This window comes from Micromesistius poutassou (assembly GCF_964030765.1).
Source record: "Micromesistius poutassou genome assembly, chromosome: 2".
In the NCBI taxonomy this organism is placed as follows: domain Eukaryota; kingdom Metazoa; phylum Chordata; class Actinopteri; order Gadiformes; family Gadidae; genus Micromesistius; species Micromesistius poutassou.
In genome coordinates this window covers 22,664,729-22,679,540 of record NC_140272.1, presented here as the reverse complement: position 1 = coordinate 22,679,540, position 14,812 = coordinate 22,664,729, and the positions used below count along the sequence as shown (strand labels likewise).

The window sequence follows — 14,812 nt, the reverse complement described above, 5'->3', positions numbered from 1 at the left end:
ATGAGCGTTAAAGATTAAAACAATTATACGTTGATTATTGCCTCATGCCTGTGAAAAACATTTCTATACTTCTTGTAAAATTTTGTAAATAATACATTCTTGTTCTTTAATTCTCTTAGGTTCAGAAAATCAGGACAGCACTTTGGAAAAAAAAACTTGAAAAGGTTCTTGTTGAGAATTTCGCAAATGTCCAAGGTAGTGTCTATGAAGCAGCCTTGATTTGCTTCTTTTGGATATTTATATACGTATATATATTTACCTATGGATAAGTAAATGTATCGTTTCTAATCAAATTGATTAGAAATACAATTAATTCCTTGCTACTTGCCTTTGTGTGTCAACAGGTAAACAGTTCAGGGCAGTCATTATAACCTCTGTTCAAACACGTGAGAGCCTAGCGACAGCTCACTTGCCCGGCATGGAGCTGTTCAATGATGCCCGCGTCTTAAACACAGCCATGACCAGGGCTCAGTCCCTAGTGGTGGTCGTAGGAGATGCTTCTGCCCTCAGTTGCTTTGGAAAATCCTCAAGAATCTGGAAGTGTTACCTAGATCACTGCATCAGCAAGAACAGTCTTGAACCAAAACATTTCACCAAAGATTTCTTTGAAAAAGACATCAAAGAAATTGCAAGGTTTCAAAGGCCTGAGCTGCCTGAGAGCTGTGAAGACACGGATGTGATTCTTCAACAGCTAAAGGACGAATATGACCAGTGTGAAATGGACTCGGATGAAGACAATTTGGATGATGGGCCAAATGAGGGTGCGAAATATTCACAAAATAAGACTATGGGTAAGAGTAACTATTTGCAGTTGTGTAAACGCCAACCAGCTATTTACAAGCATGGGCAGTTGGTCATGGGGTCAAGTAACTCAGGATACGTCATACCATTTGACAATCCAACCCAACACATAACCCTCAAAGGAAGGAAGAACTTGGGCCATGCTTTCAATGGAGATGAAATAGTTGTTGAAAGATTATCCTCTGATGGCATTGAGCAGCATAGGGTGTGTGACATAATCAACAGTACAGATTCAAAAAAAGTATTTGTGTGTACAATTGAGGATCCAGAAAAATCCAATGAAAATTCTGAATACCTCAAAAAGATCATGGTGCCTATTGTTCGAAATAGCCCCAAAATCTGCACACTGATCCTGAGAAAATATTGGAAACGGTTTCCAGTATGGAAGCACATTGATGGTGGGTGGAAAATTGTCACATATCATGACATTGATGAACATCTCATACAAAAGCACGTTTTCATGGTGCAGGTGATAGGCTGGAAAGATGGTTGTATATTTCCGTTGGGTAAAGTGATCGAAATTCTTCCAATTGGGACGTCTTTAGCGGGTGGACTAAGGATTCTGAACGAGGAATTCAAAGTGACCACATTTGATTCTCATAGCAGGCTGGATAAAGTAGGGAAGTCAACTGCATGTAAGGATAGAGTGAATCTTTGTGGAATAATTACCTTCACTGTCGATCCAATCAATGCCAAAGCCTTGGACGATGCCATCAGCATCAGAGATGAGGGGGAACAGTATGAGTTGGGAGTTCATATCGCAGATGTGGCAAGTTTTGTGTCACCTGGTTCCATTTTAGATGAACAGGCAAGACAAAGGGGTGCCACATATCACAGGTTGCAAAAGGAACAACGTCACATGTTCCCTGAAGACTTGATCGAGGAGTTAAGTCTTCTATTTGACGGTGAGCCAAATCAACGAGATGTTGTCTCGTTGATTGTGAAAGTCAACAAGAAAACAAATGCGATAGTTGGAAAACCAACCTTTCAGCTATCTGTGATCCAGACAAATGTAAGTCTTTCCTATGAAGATACTGAGGATATCATATGTGGAAGAGATCAACATAAATATCAAGATGTAGAAGTAAGAAGTATCATAATGGCTTATCGTTTTGCAAAAGCTCAAAGAAAGATCAGACTTCGAGACTGGGCTTATGCTCAAACTGATAAGAATCGTCTTCCAGGGAAGAGAAAAGCCCATTTGATGATTGAGGAGCTAAATGTCTTGTTCAACTCTGAGGCATCTAAGATTTTGACCAGCATAGACGATACTCAAAACCTCACACCATTGCGGTGTCAAGCTCCACCTAAGCCTGAGCAGCTGGAACAATTCAAGAAAAGATACAGAGAGCTTGTGCCCCTATCTTTCCATGTAAGAAACAAAGTTGAACACAATCAAAATGTTGCAGAAGCCCAATATTTTGCTGATGGCAAGAGCTTTCATGTGCTAACAAAGGTATGGAATGACATCCAGGCAGCGGCCAGAGAAGGAAGTGACATTGACAAAATAGTTGACCTGATTGCTGCGGATGACATACACCCTCAGCTAATGCCAGTACTGAAAGATTTTAAAGAGTGCCTCGGGAAAGCATATGTCATTCGCTCCAAATCTTCTCCTGAGGCAGAGGTTGGGCACTACGGTCTAAATCTGAAGTCTTACACACAGGCATCCTCACCGATTCGAAGGTACATTGACATTGTGTTGCAAAGGCTTTTGCACACAGTCATTTGTCGGACTCCAGTTGATTATTCTCCCAGAGAGATTAACATGTTGTGTGAAGAGTTTGAACAAAAAACAAAGACTGCAAATGACTATGAAAAAAAGGTTGAAATGATTAACCTTGCAGTGAACGTAAAGAAACAAAATGTCAAAAAGCTAGCAATTATTGTGCGAACAGACAAAGAAAGTAAATGTTTCAGGGTTTCATTTCCTTTTGACCAGGATGTCTTCCCAGACAGTCTACCAATCATGTTTACAGACTTACAACTGGATGACCAACCGGTTTATGACAAAGGAAGCAAGTGCATGACCCTTAAATGGAAAAAACGAGTCTACACATTTGCTGATGTGAAAATCAGAAAAGACATGAAAAGGCTGCCAAATAGTGGCTGCTGCACAAAGATTCCAGCCACAACATGGAAAGCCATTGTTGAGGCAGTTGAAAATGAAAGCTGGATGGAAATGAAGTCTCTCATACTGGGAGCAGAAACAAACAAACTGGAACATACCTGGAAACCAACCCCCGGTAAGGAGTCTGACATCGCTGCTAGCCCATTGGATGAACAACATTACATTGACCTTGAGGTCCAACTGAAACCAGGTGACATCCTTCAGCTCCAAATGACATCAGAGGAAACAAGAGGTTTCCTGACACCAACGGTTCAATTGATGTCCCTCAATGACAATTTGGAGATTTGCATCGACCATGCACACAGCCCCATTACTGCCTTCTCCAAACTTGCAATATCTCGTACCAAGGGAAAATACTTTGATCCTAAAGAGTACATTTCAGTGTGGATGCCATTGTGTGATATGGAGGCTGCTGAGACAGCAGTGCGTGAAGGGGACAGTATCGTCATTGAGGACTTGGTGGTGAACTTCCATCAAGTGGATCAGAAGTGGAAAGGAAGCTTCAACCTCCCGCTCAAACAAATTAAGGAGTGGGCCATTGGATGTGACCTTGCCAAGTGCTTGTTGTGCATACGGAGAAGTGGTTTGAAGCCAGCTTCTAAGCTAGACCATTCCAAAGACGTGGACCCGAGCACTTTCACATGGGTTGCTCATGGAGTCACAGAGAAAGTAGAAGAGATGAAGACCAAAATGGTCAAGACAAGAAGAGTGGATTTCTATGTGAGTCATTTTCCCATGATCGCTATTCCAGACTGTGTCTTTCAAAAAGACACCCGTTTCACAGTGGAATTAATCCCTAAGCTTTTGCCAGACATGTAAGTAAAAAATGTTTTATTTTTGCTAGAGTAAACTAATTCAGATCATTGTGTATTTGATGTTACTGTCATATTGTTTGTGTACTGAATTACAATGTAAATCAAATATACCAAATTATTTCTTAGACGTAAAACAAAAGCAGTCGGAGACATTGCATCTGCATCTGACCTTGTCCAGAGTATAGCACTTGGGAAGGGCCTTCCAAGAGAGGGTAAGCGGGATTCTTTCATTTGATTAATAGAATTTCAATATAAAAGTGATTTCCTAAACTCAATCTTAAATGTATATATATAGATTGATAGATAGATTGATTGATTGATTGATTGATGGACAATGTTGTCAGGTGTAGCCTTCCAGAACAATGTGCCGCAGTTTGAGGTCAGGAGACTAGAGCCACCAGTAGGACTGCCAAAACTGAATGAGACTCAATTTGAAGCTGTTGAGAAAGCTCTCCATAAGAATTTCACGGTTATACAGGGCCCCCCTGGTAAGAGCAATAAATATATATTTTTAAGTTCTCATTGCCTGATATATTGAAGCAATAAAGTTATGTCTTAACCCCTTTCATAGGCACTGGAAAGACAGTGGTGGGCGTGTACATTGTGTTCTGGTTCCATAAGCTAAACATCAGAAGAAACACTGATTGTACCGAGAAGGAAAAGAAAGATGTTATTCTCTACTGTGGTCCTTCCAACAAGTCTGTGGACGTTGTCGCTGGCAAGTAAAATAATCACTCATCACTTGGCTAAATTCTGAACTGGGACAACGCGATTGTTCTAATAATGCACACAAATGCAGATGTACACAAGTCTCTGCTCTTGTATCCGTTAAAGATCCCATGGCATGCTACTTTATGAATGCTTTTATATAGGTGTTAGTGGGCCCCCTATTTGAAGACGTTCAAGAAATTCAGCCTTGGTGCAGAATTACAGCCACTATGAGCCAGTCCCACAATTAGTGATGGGTCGTTTGCGAATGAATCAGTTTGAATGAACGACTCTTTAACAAGAACGAACCGACCTGATTCCACGTTTCAGTTCTCTCTCGTTCGTCTCATTCGTATCGTTTGTTCTCCGAGACTCGACTCCCAGACCCACCCACTAGTCGCTGACGTTGACTCGCTGTTCGTTCACTGACTGTTAAGTGGTGAAGAGCCGGGCCTGGGCAACAACATCCAAATTCCGAACATGAAGCGCTCCTCAGCTGAAAGGAACTTTGTTAATGTTGTGACCGTTTGCACCATTGCACGATCGTGAATTGTTTGAGAATGAGAATGAGGGAGGAGCTGAGTCTGACTCAGCTGAGAACCTTGCATTCCATGATTCACCACTACCGGAAAAGCAACTGAATGAATGAACGAACAAACAAACGATTCTGAACGATTCTTCTTGGTGAACTGACCGATGCAAACTGAATCAAGGAAACACATCATGAAATCCATCACTACCCACAATGAGCTTTCCACAAACGTGCCGTTTTTTAGAGGCGGGTCAAGGTGGAGGGTGGGGGTGTGGCCCTGAGCAGCTTGCGGCCACTGTACCATGCGCTAGTGTTAACAGTGGATGTATCGCAATGGCGAGGCGCACACAGCTTTTCTGTAAATATTCTAGAACACTCCAGGTGCTCCGGCGGGAGTCCTGGAGCTCTATATCTAAATAATATCATATTATATATTGATATCTATATAATATAATATATATATTATCACGGCCAAAAGCTGTGTTGCCCGCGAATGATGAGGCACCACCGCCGCTGCCGAGGCACCACCGCCCGCTGCCTAGGCACCACCGCCGCTGCAGAGGCACCACCGCCCGCTGCAGAGGCACCACCGCCCGCTGCCGAGGCACCACCGCCCGCTGCCGAGGCACCACCGCCCGCTGCAGAGGCACCACGAGACAATCCCTTTCTCCTTCATGTCGCGGTTCAGTCAGACATACCAGAGACGTCAGAGAACCCGACGCAGTCTAGTCTTTTCACCAAATGCAAGCTTTACGCAAGCTTGCGGTATTGTGTTGCATGTTATGCGCCATATAACACCAACAGCAGAACGGTTATCCAAATAACAAAGAAGTGTACAACACTTGCGTTACAGTGTGTGTATTCACACACACACACACATGTGGCGCTCGCATGGTCGTAGCTCATTGTCTCATTGGCAGGCCAAATTCTCTGGGCGAGAAAAGCAGAGAAAGGGGAGGTAACTTTTCCCCTTATGACGACATACAAGGAAAATTCCAAATCGGCGCGTCTGAGCTTTCATTTTTTCAAAGGCGGAGCAGGATACCTAATGCTCGTTTTACACCATTTCTAGCCACTGGGGGACCACAGGCAGGTTTGGGGAACTCATATTAATGTTAGAAAACCTCATAAAGTGAAATTTTCATGCCATGGGACCTTTAAGATTTTGTTAGCGGTTTATTATAAGAATATCTTTTGTTTTCCTTTTAATATTGCCTTACAGAGTACTTGTTGAAATTTGGAGACAAGTTAAGGCCTCTGAGAGTTTACAGTCAACAAGTGGAGATGCTGGACTATCCTTACCCTGGCAGCAGCCTTCAGTTATCTCACGCTGCACTTCGCCAAGAACGCTCCATACCAAAACTCTGGTATGACAATCAGTCCAATCCAGGGTAGTAATACTGCCTCATAAGCAATGTTACAATGTGTCATTTATCTAAATTGTAGGTGTAGCTTGAATTCGAAAACAATTTCAAGAAAATTGGTTTTGGGCTGAGAATATTAGGAAGAAGGGGAGTGTGTGATCCATGGTCACAACCAAAGCCAACTTTGTGACACGTGTTTAGTACCGTTGTCCATGAGCGCTATAATAAGCAATGTTGTATATTTGATTAGCCACATGCATGGCAACAGAAGAAATATTGAGTGTAAGTGTCCAAGAAGCTTCACTCTCCCTCAAATGTGGACATTTTGTATAATGCCAATGTGGATTCACACACAACTGGCATTATACTACGTGTTATAGAAGCTTAGCCCTCTCTCGGACACGTTCATCAAAATCAACCACTCATTTTGGGTTCACTGGCCCTTTTATTATTTATTAAACTGTGACTCTTTATCTTAAGGCTGATCTTAAGGGTGATTCCATAACAATATCAATACAGCTTATTTTGTTTGCGAACAAGTTCCCTTTTCAAGAATGGCTGGAAATTGGACATATTCCAAATAAGGGAGCTCTCGAAATAGAAATTTTCCAGGTCGTAGCTGCATGTGTGAATAGTGAAAATCACTAGAATGGCTGGAAAGGTTATCCAAGGAATTGAACGGAAACTATGTTTGAAAGAGTCGTTTTTTTACATATTAGGTACATGCTATTATAGGTTGTTACATGCTTGTTAATGTGTAATTACACTGTAACAAGGACACTGCCATCTAAGGTGTAAATAACATCAATTATTTAATTATATTGAATAAATTAGTACAAATCTGCATGATTCATCTGGTGTTGTTTGCTCTACAGGAGCATCACCCTGCATCACCTCATGCGAGAGGACCACAACCCCTTTTCAGCAAACATAAAAGAGTTTGACCAAAAAATAAAACTTGCAGAGGAACTGACTGATGACGAAGTGGATGAGTAAGTAGGACTCAATAGTGCAATTGATTACCTAGAGTTTGTATTGAAGTGTTACTTTATGGATCTTGTTTCCTTTAAGGTACAAAAAACTTCTCAAAAAGGCTCGAGAACATGAGTTTAAACGGCATGACATCATAATCTGCACCTGCACAGCCTCCTCCTCCCCGGGTCTGACCAGTGCAGTCAGCGCCCGGCAGATTGTGATCGATGAATGTGCAATGGCCACCGAACCACAGGCCCTCATTCCATTGGTTTGCAACAAACCAGAACAGGTTTGTGCTCTTCTTTGATGTTGTGTACAAGGTTAGATTGAGTGTGGCTTGTTGTCCTTAACATAGTTCTCCAGTACATATTTATAAACCTTTGTGTTAATATGAGGATGAAAAATACAAATCATAACAGAGATTAGATTCCAGCAGGCACCAGATTGTGTTTACTCATTTGTGAGCGCAATGTCTGTCTTGCACCCTATCCTCTAATAACATGTCCTCTCTACAGCCTGGTCCTATCCTCTAATAACATGTCTTCTCTACAGGCTGGTCCTATCCTCTAATAACATGTCCTCTCTCTACAGCCTGGTCCTATCCTCTAATAACATGTCCTCTCTCTACAGCCTGGTCCTATCCTCTAATAACATGTCCTCTCTCTACAGCCTGGTCCTATCCTCTAATAACATGTCCTCTCTAAAGCCTGGTCCTCTCCTCTAACAACATGTCCTCTCTCTACAGCCTGGTCCTAAGTTTAGCAGACGCTTTTATCCAAAGCAGCTTAAAATAAGTACATTTGTCAGGAAAAACAAACAATATATTTCATCATATAATATTGCTGTCTGTACAGTAAGGATGTTCATAGAACCAAGTGCCAAGCACTAACAATTGTTAGGTTAACCCATTCCCTGTATACAACAAAGATAGCTAGTATAAGATGCTCCACAATGCTAAGTACTACTTTTAATTGCAAGGACGTACAACATACAATAAGTAGGTAAGAGGGGCGGTGGGGGATAAGGGGGGAAGTTATGCGGTCCAGGTGAACTCTGAACAAGTGAATCTTGTGTCTTTTGTGGAAGCTGGTCAGCAACTCTGCGCTCCTGACATCGGCAGGGAGCTTGTTCCACCACTGTACCAAAACAGAAGAGTTGTGACTTGGATGATCGACCTTTGCTTGCTCTAAGCGATGGCGGTGTCCAGCTGAGGTAGTTCAGCAGAGCACTCAAGCTGGGGTGTGTGGTCTGACCAACGCTTGGATGTAGGCTGGGGCAGGTCCATCGACCACCTTGAAGGCTAGTACCATCATCTTGAATCTGATGCGAGCTACCTTAGGGAGCCAATGGAGGTCAGGGAAAGGTTGGTAGGTTGAACATGAGGCGTGCTGCAGCATTCTGGATACGCTGCAGAAAGGTTTAATCGCTGAGGCAGGAAGTTGAGCTAGGAGCGTGTTGCAGTAGTCGAGGCGGGGGATGACCAGCGCTTGGACCAGGTGCTGGGGTGCTTCCCTTGTGAGGAAGTGCCGGATCCTGCGGATGTTGTGGAGGGCAAATCTGCAGGATCGGGCCACCGTGGTGATGTACGCGTTGCAGCATAACTGATTGTCCAGGACCACACCAAAGTTTCTCTTGGTTGGTGATGGAGATACTGCAATGTCCTTGACAGTGACCCGTAAGTCCAGGTGAGGGCAATCTTTCCCTGGCATAAGGAGGAGCTCAGACTTCTTGAAGTTAAGCTTCAGGTGATGGGCAGTCGTCTAAGTGTCTGCCAGACATTCAGATATGCGTGTTGCAATCAGGGCTTTGTCAGAGGAGGGGAAAGAGAGGAATAGCTGAGTGTCGTCAGTATAGCAGTGATAGGAATAACAGTGTGATTCCAATGAGCCCAATGATTTAGTATTTAGGGAGAACAGAAGGGGTCCCAGTACCGAGCCTTGAGGGACACCAGGTTCGAGAGTGCAGGGTTTTAACAAGGAGCCATTATATTTCTTCAGATAGGTGCGATTCGTCAGGTAGGATGTGAACCAGGATAGTGTAGAGTCAGCAATGCCGAATTCGGCAAGAGTGAAGAGGAGGACCACAGTGGTTCATGGTGTCGAATGCCGCGGACAGGTCGAGGAGAATGAGAACCGATGAGAGGGAACGAGGCTCTGGCGCCGGAGCGACTCCAGCACCGTGAGGAGTGCCGTCTCAGCGGTCTTGAAGCCTGACTGAGGGTCAAGCAGATTGTTTTGTGAGAGATAGGAGAACAGTTTGTTGGAGACGCCATGTTTGAAAAGGAATGATCTTTCATTCCTTTCTTAAACACGAATGTGGCAGAAGAGAGTCTGTAGCTCTGGATGTCGGTGGTGTAAAGGGTCAGTTTCTTGATTCTGGCAGTCTTGAAGATGCTGGAATAAGGCCTGAAGTGAGGGAGGGGTTGATGAGGGTGGTAAGGAATGGCAGGATGTCGCTTGAGACTGCCTGGAGGAGGGAGGAGAGGATCGGGTCAAGGGGGCAGGTGGTGGCGTGGTTAGACCTAACTATTCTGTTGACACCTTTGGAGGAGAGAGGGATAAAGAAGTTAAAAACAGAGGTGGGGATAGGGGGGCTGTGAGGGAGGAAGGAAGGGTAGGGGGGAGGGGTGAGAAGGGAAGAGAACATGGAAAACAGTTGTCTGGGGTTGGAGGCGGAGGAGCTGATTTGTTCCGGTAGAAGGCAGATTTGGCTGTTGACACAACGGAGGTCTGAGAGGAGGTGAAGGTACAGTCTGATCTTTTCCATTTCCTCTCAGCTGCCCGTAACTTTGCTCTACAAGCCTGCAGAGATTCAGACAGCCAAGGGGGGGGGGAGGGAGAGGATTGCGCTGATCTGGAGTGGAAGAGATGGAGGGATTCAAAAGAGGGGGAGAGGAGGGAGGATAGCAGAGTGTCCGAGGCTGGCAAAAGGCAAAAGTAGAGGGAGAGAGAGATTTGGGGTCACTGTGGGTGTGAGGCGTACGGAGGATGAAGGGGAAGGACTTCATAGGCAGAGAGTAAGCAACAAAGTGATGTGACACAGGGAGCGGGGTAATGGAGAGAGGTGAGATACCGCAGGACCTCGTGAATATAAGGTCAAGTTGGTTCCTGGGCCTGTTGGTGGGAGGAACAGGGGAGAGTGTTAAGTTGAAGGTGGCGAAAAAGTTGGTTACTTCAGGTGAGTGCAACTTCTCTGGCAGGATGTTGAAGTCGCCCAGGACAACAAGTGGTGTGCCATTTTCTGGAAAGCAGCTGAGAAGGGCATACATCTCATCCTAGAAGTCATGGAAGGGACCTTGTGATCACCACAATGTAGAGTTTGATAGGAAGGGTGACCATGACAGTGTGGAGTTCAAATGCTGATCTTATCAAGTGTTCCAGTGGAAGGACCTGGTAGGACCACTTTGGCGCGATGAGGAGGCCAGTCTCTCCTCCTCGCCCTGATAGTCTTGGGGTGTGTGAGAACGAGTAGGCGGATAACATGCAACAACCTTCTTCAAGACAAATGTAAAATGTAACTGTCTACTGGTCTTCTAATAACTTAGCCTATAGTCTATCTAAATGTACTTAAATGATTCAGGCACAGTTAGGAGCGTGTTCGATTCTTAAATTCCTACAAAAATATCCACATATTCAATGCAAATATTCTTTAATAGCATCTTTGTGGTGTTTACTAGCATGAAGAAAAATACAACCTTTTAAATCAATGCTTCTCATGTATTTGTTTATCTTACCCAGGTTGTTTTTCTCGGTGACCACAAACAATTACGTCCGATCATCACAAATAGGCGTGTGGAAAATTTGGGAATGTCAAGGTCTCTGTTTGAACGTTACTGTACCACGCAGAGAGAGATAGTAATCATGCTCGTCACTCAGTATAGAATGGTGAGTAATCATGCATATCAATCACAATAGATTGAGATATAATCCAAGTATATCTTTGTTACATCCTATTTAGTTAAACAAGTAACACATTTATATTTAGGATTTTGATATTGTATATATATGTATTTTCTGTTTTTAAAACATAATCAATAGTCTCTAATCCACCTTCACAGCATGAAGAAATTTGCCAATTCCCATCTGAGGCATATTATGAAAATCGTCTCAAAACGGCGGTGAAGCCGCCAAAGAGTGTTCTGCTCATCGACAAGAAGCCAAAGACAATCGTTTTTGGACACATCAACGGAAAGGAAATCAGTCTGGTTGTGAGCACGAAAAAGGGGAATCAGAACTCCAAAGCAAATGTTGCAGAGCAAGAGAAAGTGGTAAAGTGTTAATTCTTCATAGTACTATGGGAGATTTCATTGATTATCTATATTGTGTGCGGATAGGGGTCAAGGGTAACACTCCCAGCAAAAGTAGACCAAGGCACACCGTTCCTCAGCCAGGAACTGTGACACATCACATTTTATTTAGTTGATTTAGTATTTCTTAGCAACTTTCCCAAGACAAACAGAACTTCTGAAGTGAAAGGATGAGACAGGATCTGAAAACTTTTGCCAGTTTCTTTGTCAATATTGTAAATCAAGCTCTATTTTCTTGAGTTTGATTTACTTGAGTCAAACTCTTAGGTCACATCAATGCCAAAATGACTCCTCAACATGATGATGATATAATGTATTTGTGTTGCAAAAAAGGCAGGGTTTCTCGCAGCACTTTACAGCTTAGGTGGCCGCCTAATGGCCCTTTTCCACCGACAGTACCAGCTCAACTCGCCTTGGCCCGCCTTTTCTTGCATTTCGATCACCAAAATGAGGTACCTGGTACCTGCTACCTGGTACTTTTTTAGTCTCACCTCCGTCGAGGTTCCAAGAGAGCTGGGGCCTCATTTATAAAACTCTGCGTAAAACCCTCCCTAAAACATTGCGTACTCCCAAACCTCAGAATGTGCACACAAAAATATTCAGATTTATAAAACCGTGCGGCGCACACCTGTCCGCACTCTTCTCGTTATAAATACCAACTTGCATTGAATTTGGCGTGCGTGCACGAGCGCCATGCTCCTCCCAAGTTAGTCCCATAATAGTCCTTATAAGGTCAATGCTAATTAATCAATGAATATTCCCAGTATATAAGGAGCCTTTCATTGACCTATCATTACACGGGAACACACGCGTGCATTACACACGCTCACGTCTCATACCCCTCGCTAAATTCTCAAGCAATTCCAAAGCTGCCATATTTTAGCTTGTTAGAATACAGAGGCCAACAGGAGCATTATTTATTGGCCTTGTGCCAATATGATAATTAACTATGTCCTATAGGCTAATTTAATGTAGGCCTACATATATATGTATCAGGAAAATTAATAAAACTTAAGTGATACAGTTGGTCTGGTCGAGGATTGTGATTTGAATGGTTTGTAGTGTGTTGAACATAATATTGCCTTAATTCATATTTCATAATGGGTGCTTTTTATAAAATGAATAAATAAATCCGAAGTAGTATGTGGTGCGCAATGTGCGTTGGGTAACGGGAGGCATAGACATCTTATATCAGATGTCTATGTCGGGAGGTAGCGTGTTCTTCTTCTTTTGGCTTTATTGGCGGTTTGCAAACCGATACGGTGCATTACCGCCACCAACTTCCTTTTGTCGTCTCCGGAGATCACTGTTTGAAAAACTTTGCGGGACCTTTACTCCAGGGTGAAAGGATGCGTAGAACTGCGCACTCTTTTCCGCAAGGAATTTTTCTATAAATCACGACGTTGGCGGTGAAAGATGCATACGCACATTTCATCGCTGTTTCAGTTTTTTCGTGCGCAGAGACCTTTATAAATGAGGCCCCAGATCTGATACTTGTGTGACATAAACTGGCTGCTGGCCACTGATTGGCCAGAGAGTGACGCCACTGGACAAATAATGATGAGTGCGACGTCAGAGTCTGACACCCGACACCCGGCATCTTTAAATACTAGCATCAGCGTTCAGACAACAATAGTGATTATTGAACATGGCAGGATCAGCGAGCAAGAACACACCAAGGACCGTGACAGAAGTGGAGACGCTCCTGTGTGTAGCCCTAACATAACGTAACGCCGTAATGTGACTGCAGTTTCGCACAACGTAACTGCAGTTTCGCACATGCGTGCTATGACGACCCGCCCACGTTGAAGAGGTACTTTATTCTAGATGGAAACACGACGTGCCTGGAACCAAACCAAGTCGTGCCACGCTAAGTCGTGGCGAGTTGAGCTCGTACTGTCAGTGGGAAAGAGGCAAGCAACATAGGCCTGCCGCCTTAAACTTCATTCACTCTCTGTGTATAGATCAGGCTGCTGGGCAACAGTCTATCTAGTCTCATGAAAATAAGCATAAATGGTCCACCTGTGAAAGAGGGGGACTCTTTCCCCCCCCCCCGCCCCGGGTCTGACGGCCCACCCTACCACCTTAACTAACAAAGTTTTCTGTGGGAAACCCTGAAAGGTTTCAGTTTTTTCTATAGCAACCAGATTCTTACATAATGCTTTGATTCACTAACGGGTCTGTATATCCGTTCGGTTTTGTTCCTTCAAAAGGTGCAAATTGCTGAAAGTCTGGTGAAGAAAGCCAAGGTGGAGCAGGAAGGTATTGTGATTCTGTCACCTTACAATGCCCAAGTGTCAGGAATAAAAGATCTTCTGCAAAAGAAGAAACTGAGAAGAATCCTGGTTTCCACCATCACCAAAAGCCAAGGTGAGAGGCTACTTTGAGCTTCTACTGCTCCTCCCTCATACGTCCACAGCTCATGACAGCACGCTCTCATTTAAATCTTAAGTACAAACTTCTTTGGTGTTGGTAAACTACGGATGTGGTGGAGTTAAACAGCGGCATGGGGCATAGCGCTGTAGCACCTAACTGGTAGCCTGGAAATCCAGACCAACATCTAGAAAGCTGTAGGGTCTGGCAACTAGTATTGAAAACGGCCCAACTCGAGGGGCGGCCCCAAGCACACATTTGATAATATCACTGCACGCAATTGGATAACACTACGACCAATCAGAAGAATACAAGGGGTGACGTATCCAGACCAGCGGAGCTAACAAATAGATAAGACTTGCCGTATCCGATCGTATAACATACATTATACGTATAACAGCAAAGCTTTTGGCGCGCCTATATCAGATACAGCGATGTGATTGGTTAATGTTCTGGGCCAGGGGCATCAGGGAGGGATTATATTGCTTGTTCCCAGAGTGACTTGCTGAGCAAATTCTAATTGTGCTCTCGCGAGAACTGGCTCAACATCAAAGAATGAGTCAGGGAACTGGTTGATGTTGTATTTTCCAGGAAGTGAATGGCGTTACGTCATCCTGTCCACCGTGCGGTCTCTGCCAACTGAAGAAATTCAAAAGGATGCGGAACGAGGCTGGCGATCAAAACATGTTGGCTTTGTGGGCGATCAAAACCAGATCAATGTTGGCATCACCAGGGCCAAAGAGGGGTTGTGCATCATCGGTGAGAAGGAACTCCAGCACCTAATCTTTGTTTGTGCGTGTGTGTGTA

General features: G+C 43.9%; 1 protein-coding gene across 2 annotated transcripts in view; it reads left to right on the top strand.

Moving 5' to 3' along the window:
- LOC311338845 (3'-5' exoribonuclease HELZ2-like) overlaps positions 1-14,812 on the top strand; it is a 30,258-nt gene that overhangs the window by 13,432 nt on the left and 2,014 nt on the right. Inside the window, exons 8-19 of one of the 2 annotated variants that reach the window (XM_084464174.1) lie at positions 120-195; positions 345-3,747; positions 3,874-3,959; positions 4,098-4,235; positions 4,319-4,465; positions 6,210-6,354; positions 7,227-7,343; positions 7,423-7,615; positions 11,064-11,210; positions 11,384-11,593; positions 13,846-14,002; positions 14,597-14,764. In XM_084464174.1, coding sequence (XP_084320300.1) covers positions 120-195; positions 345-3,747; positions 3,874-3,959; positions 4,098-4,235; positions 4,319-4,465; positions 6,210-6,354; positions 7,227-7,343; positions 7,423-7,615; positions 11,064-11,210; positions 11,384-11,593; positions 13,846-14,002; positions 14,597-14,764 — 4,987 coding nt within the window. Of the gene's footprint in view, positions 1-119; positions 196-344; positions 3,748-3,873; positions 3,960-4,091; positions 4,236-4,318; positions 4,466-6,209; positions 6,355-7,226; positions 7,344-7,422; positions 7,616-11,063; positions 11,211-11,383; positions 11,594-13,845; positions 14,003-14,596; positions 14,765-14,812 lie in introns of both variants that reach the window. The other variant, XM_084464173.1, reaches the window with a different exon arrangement.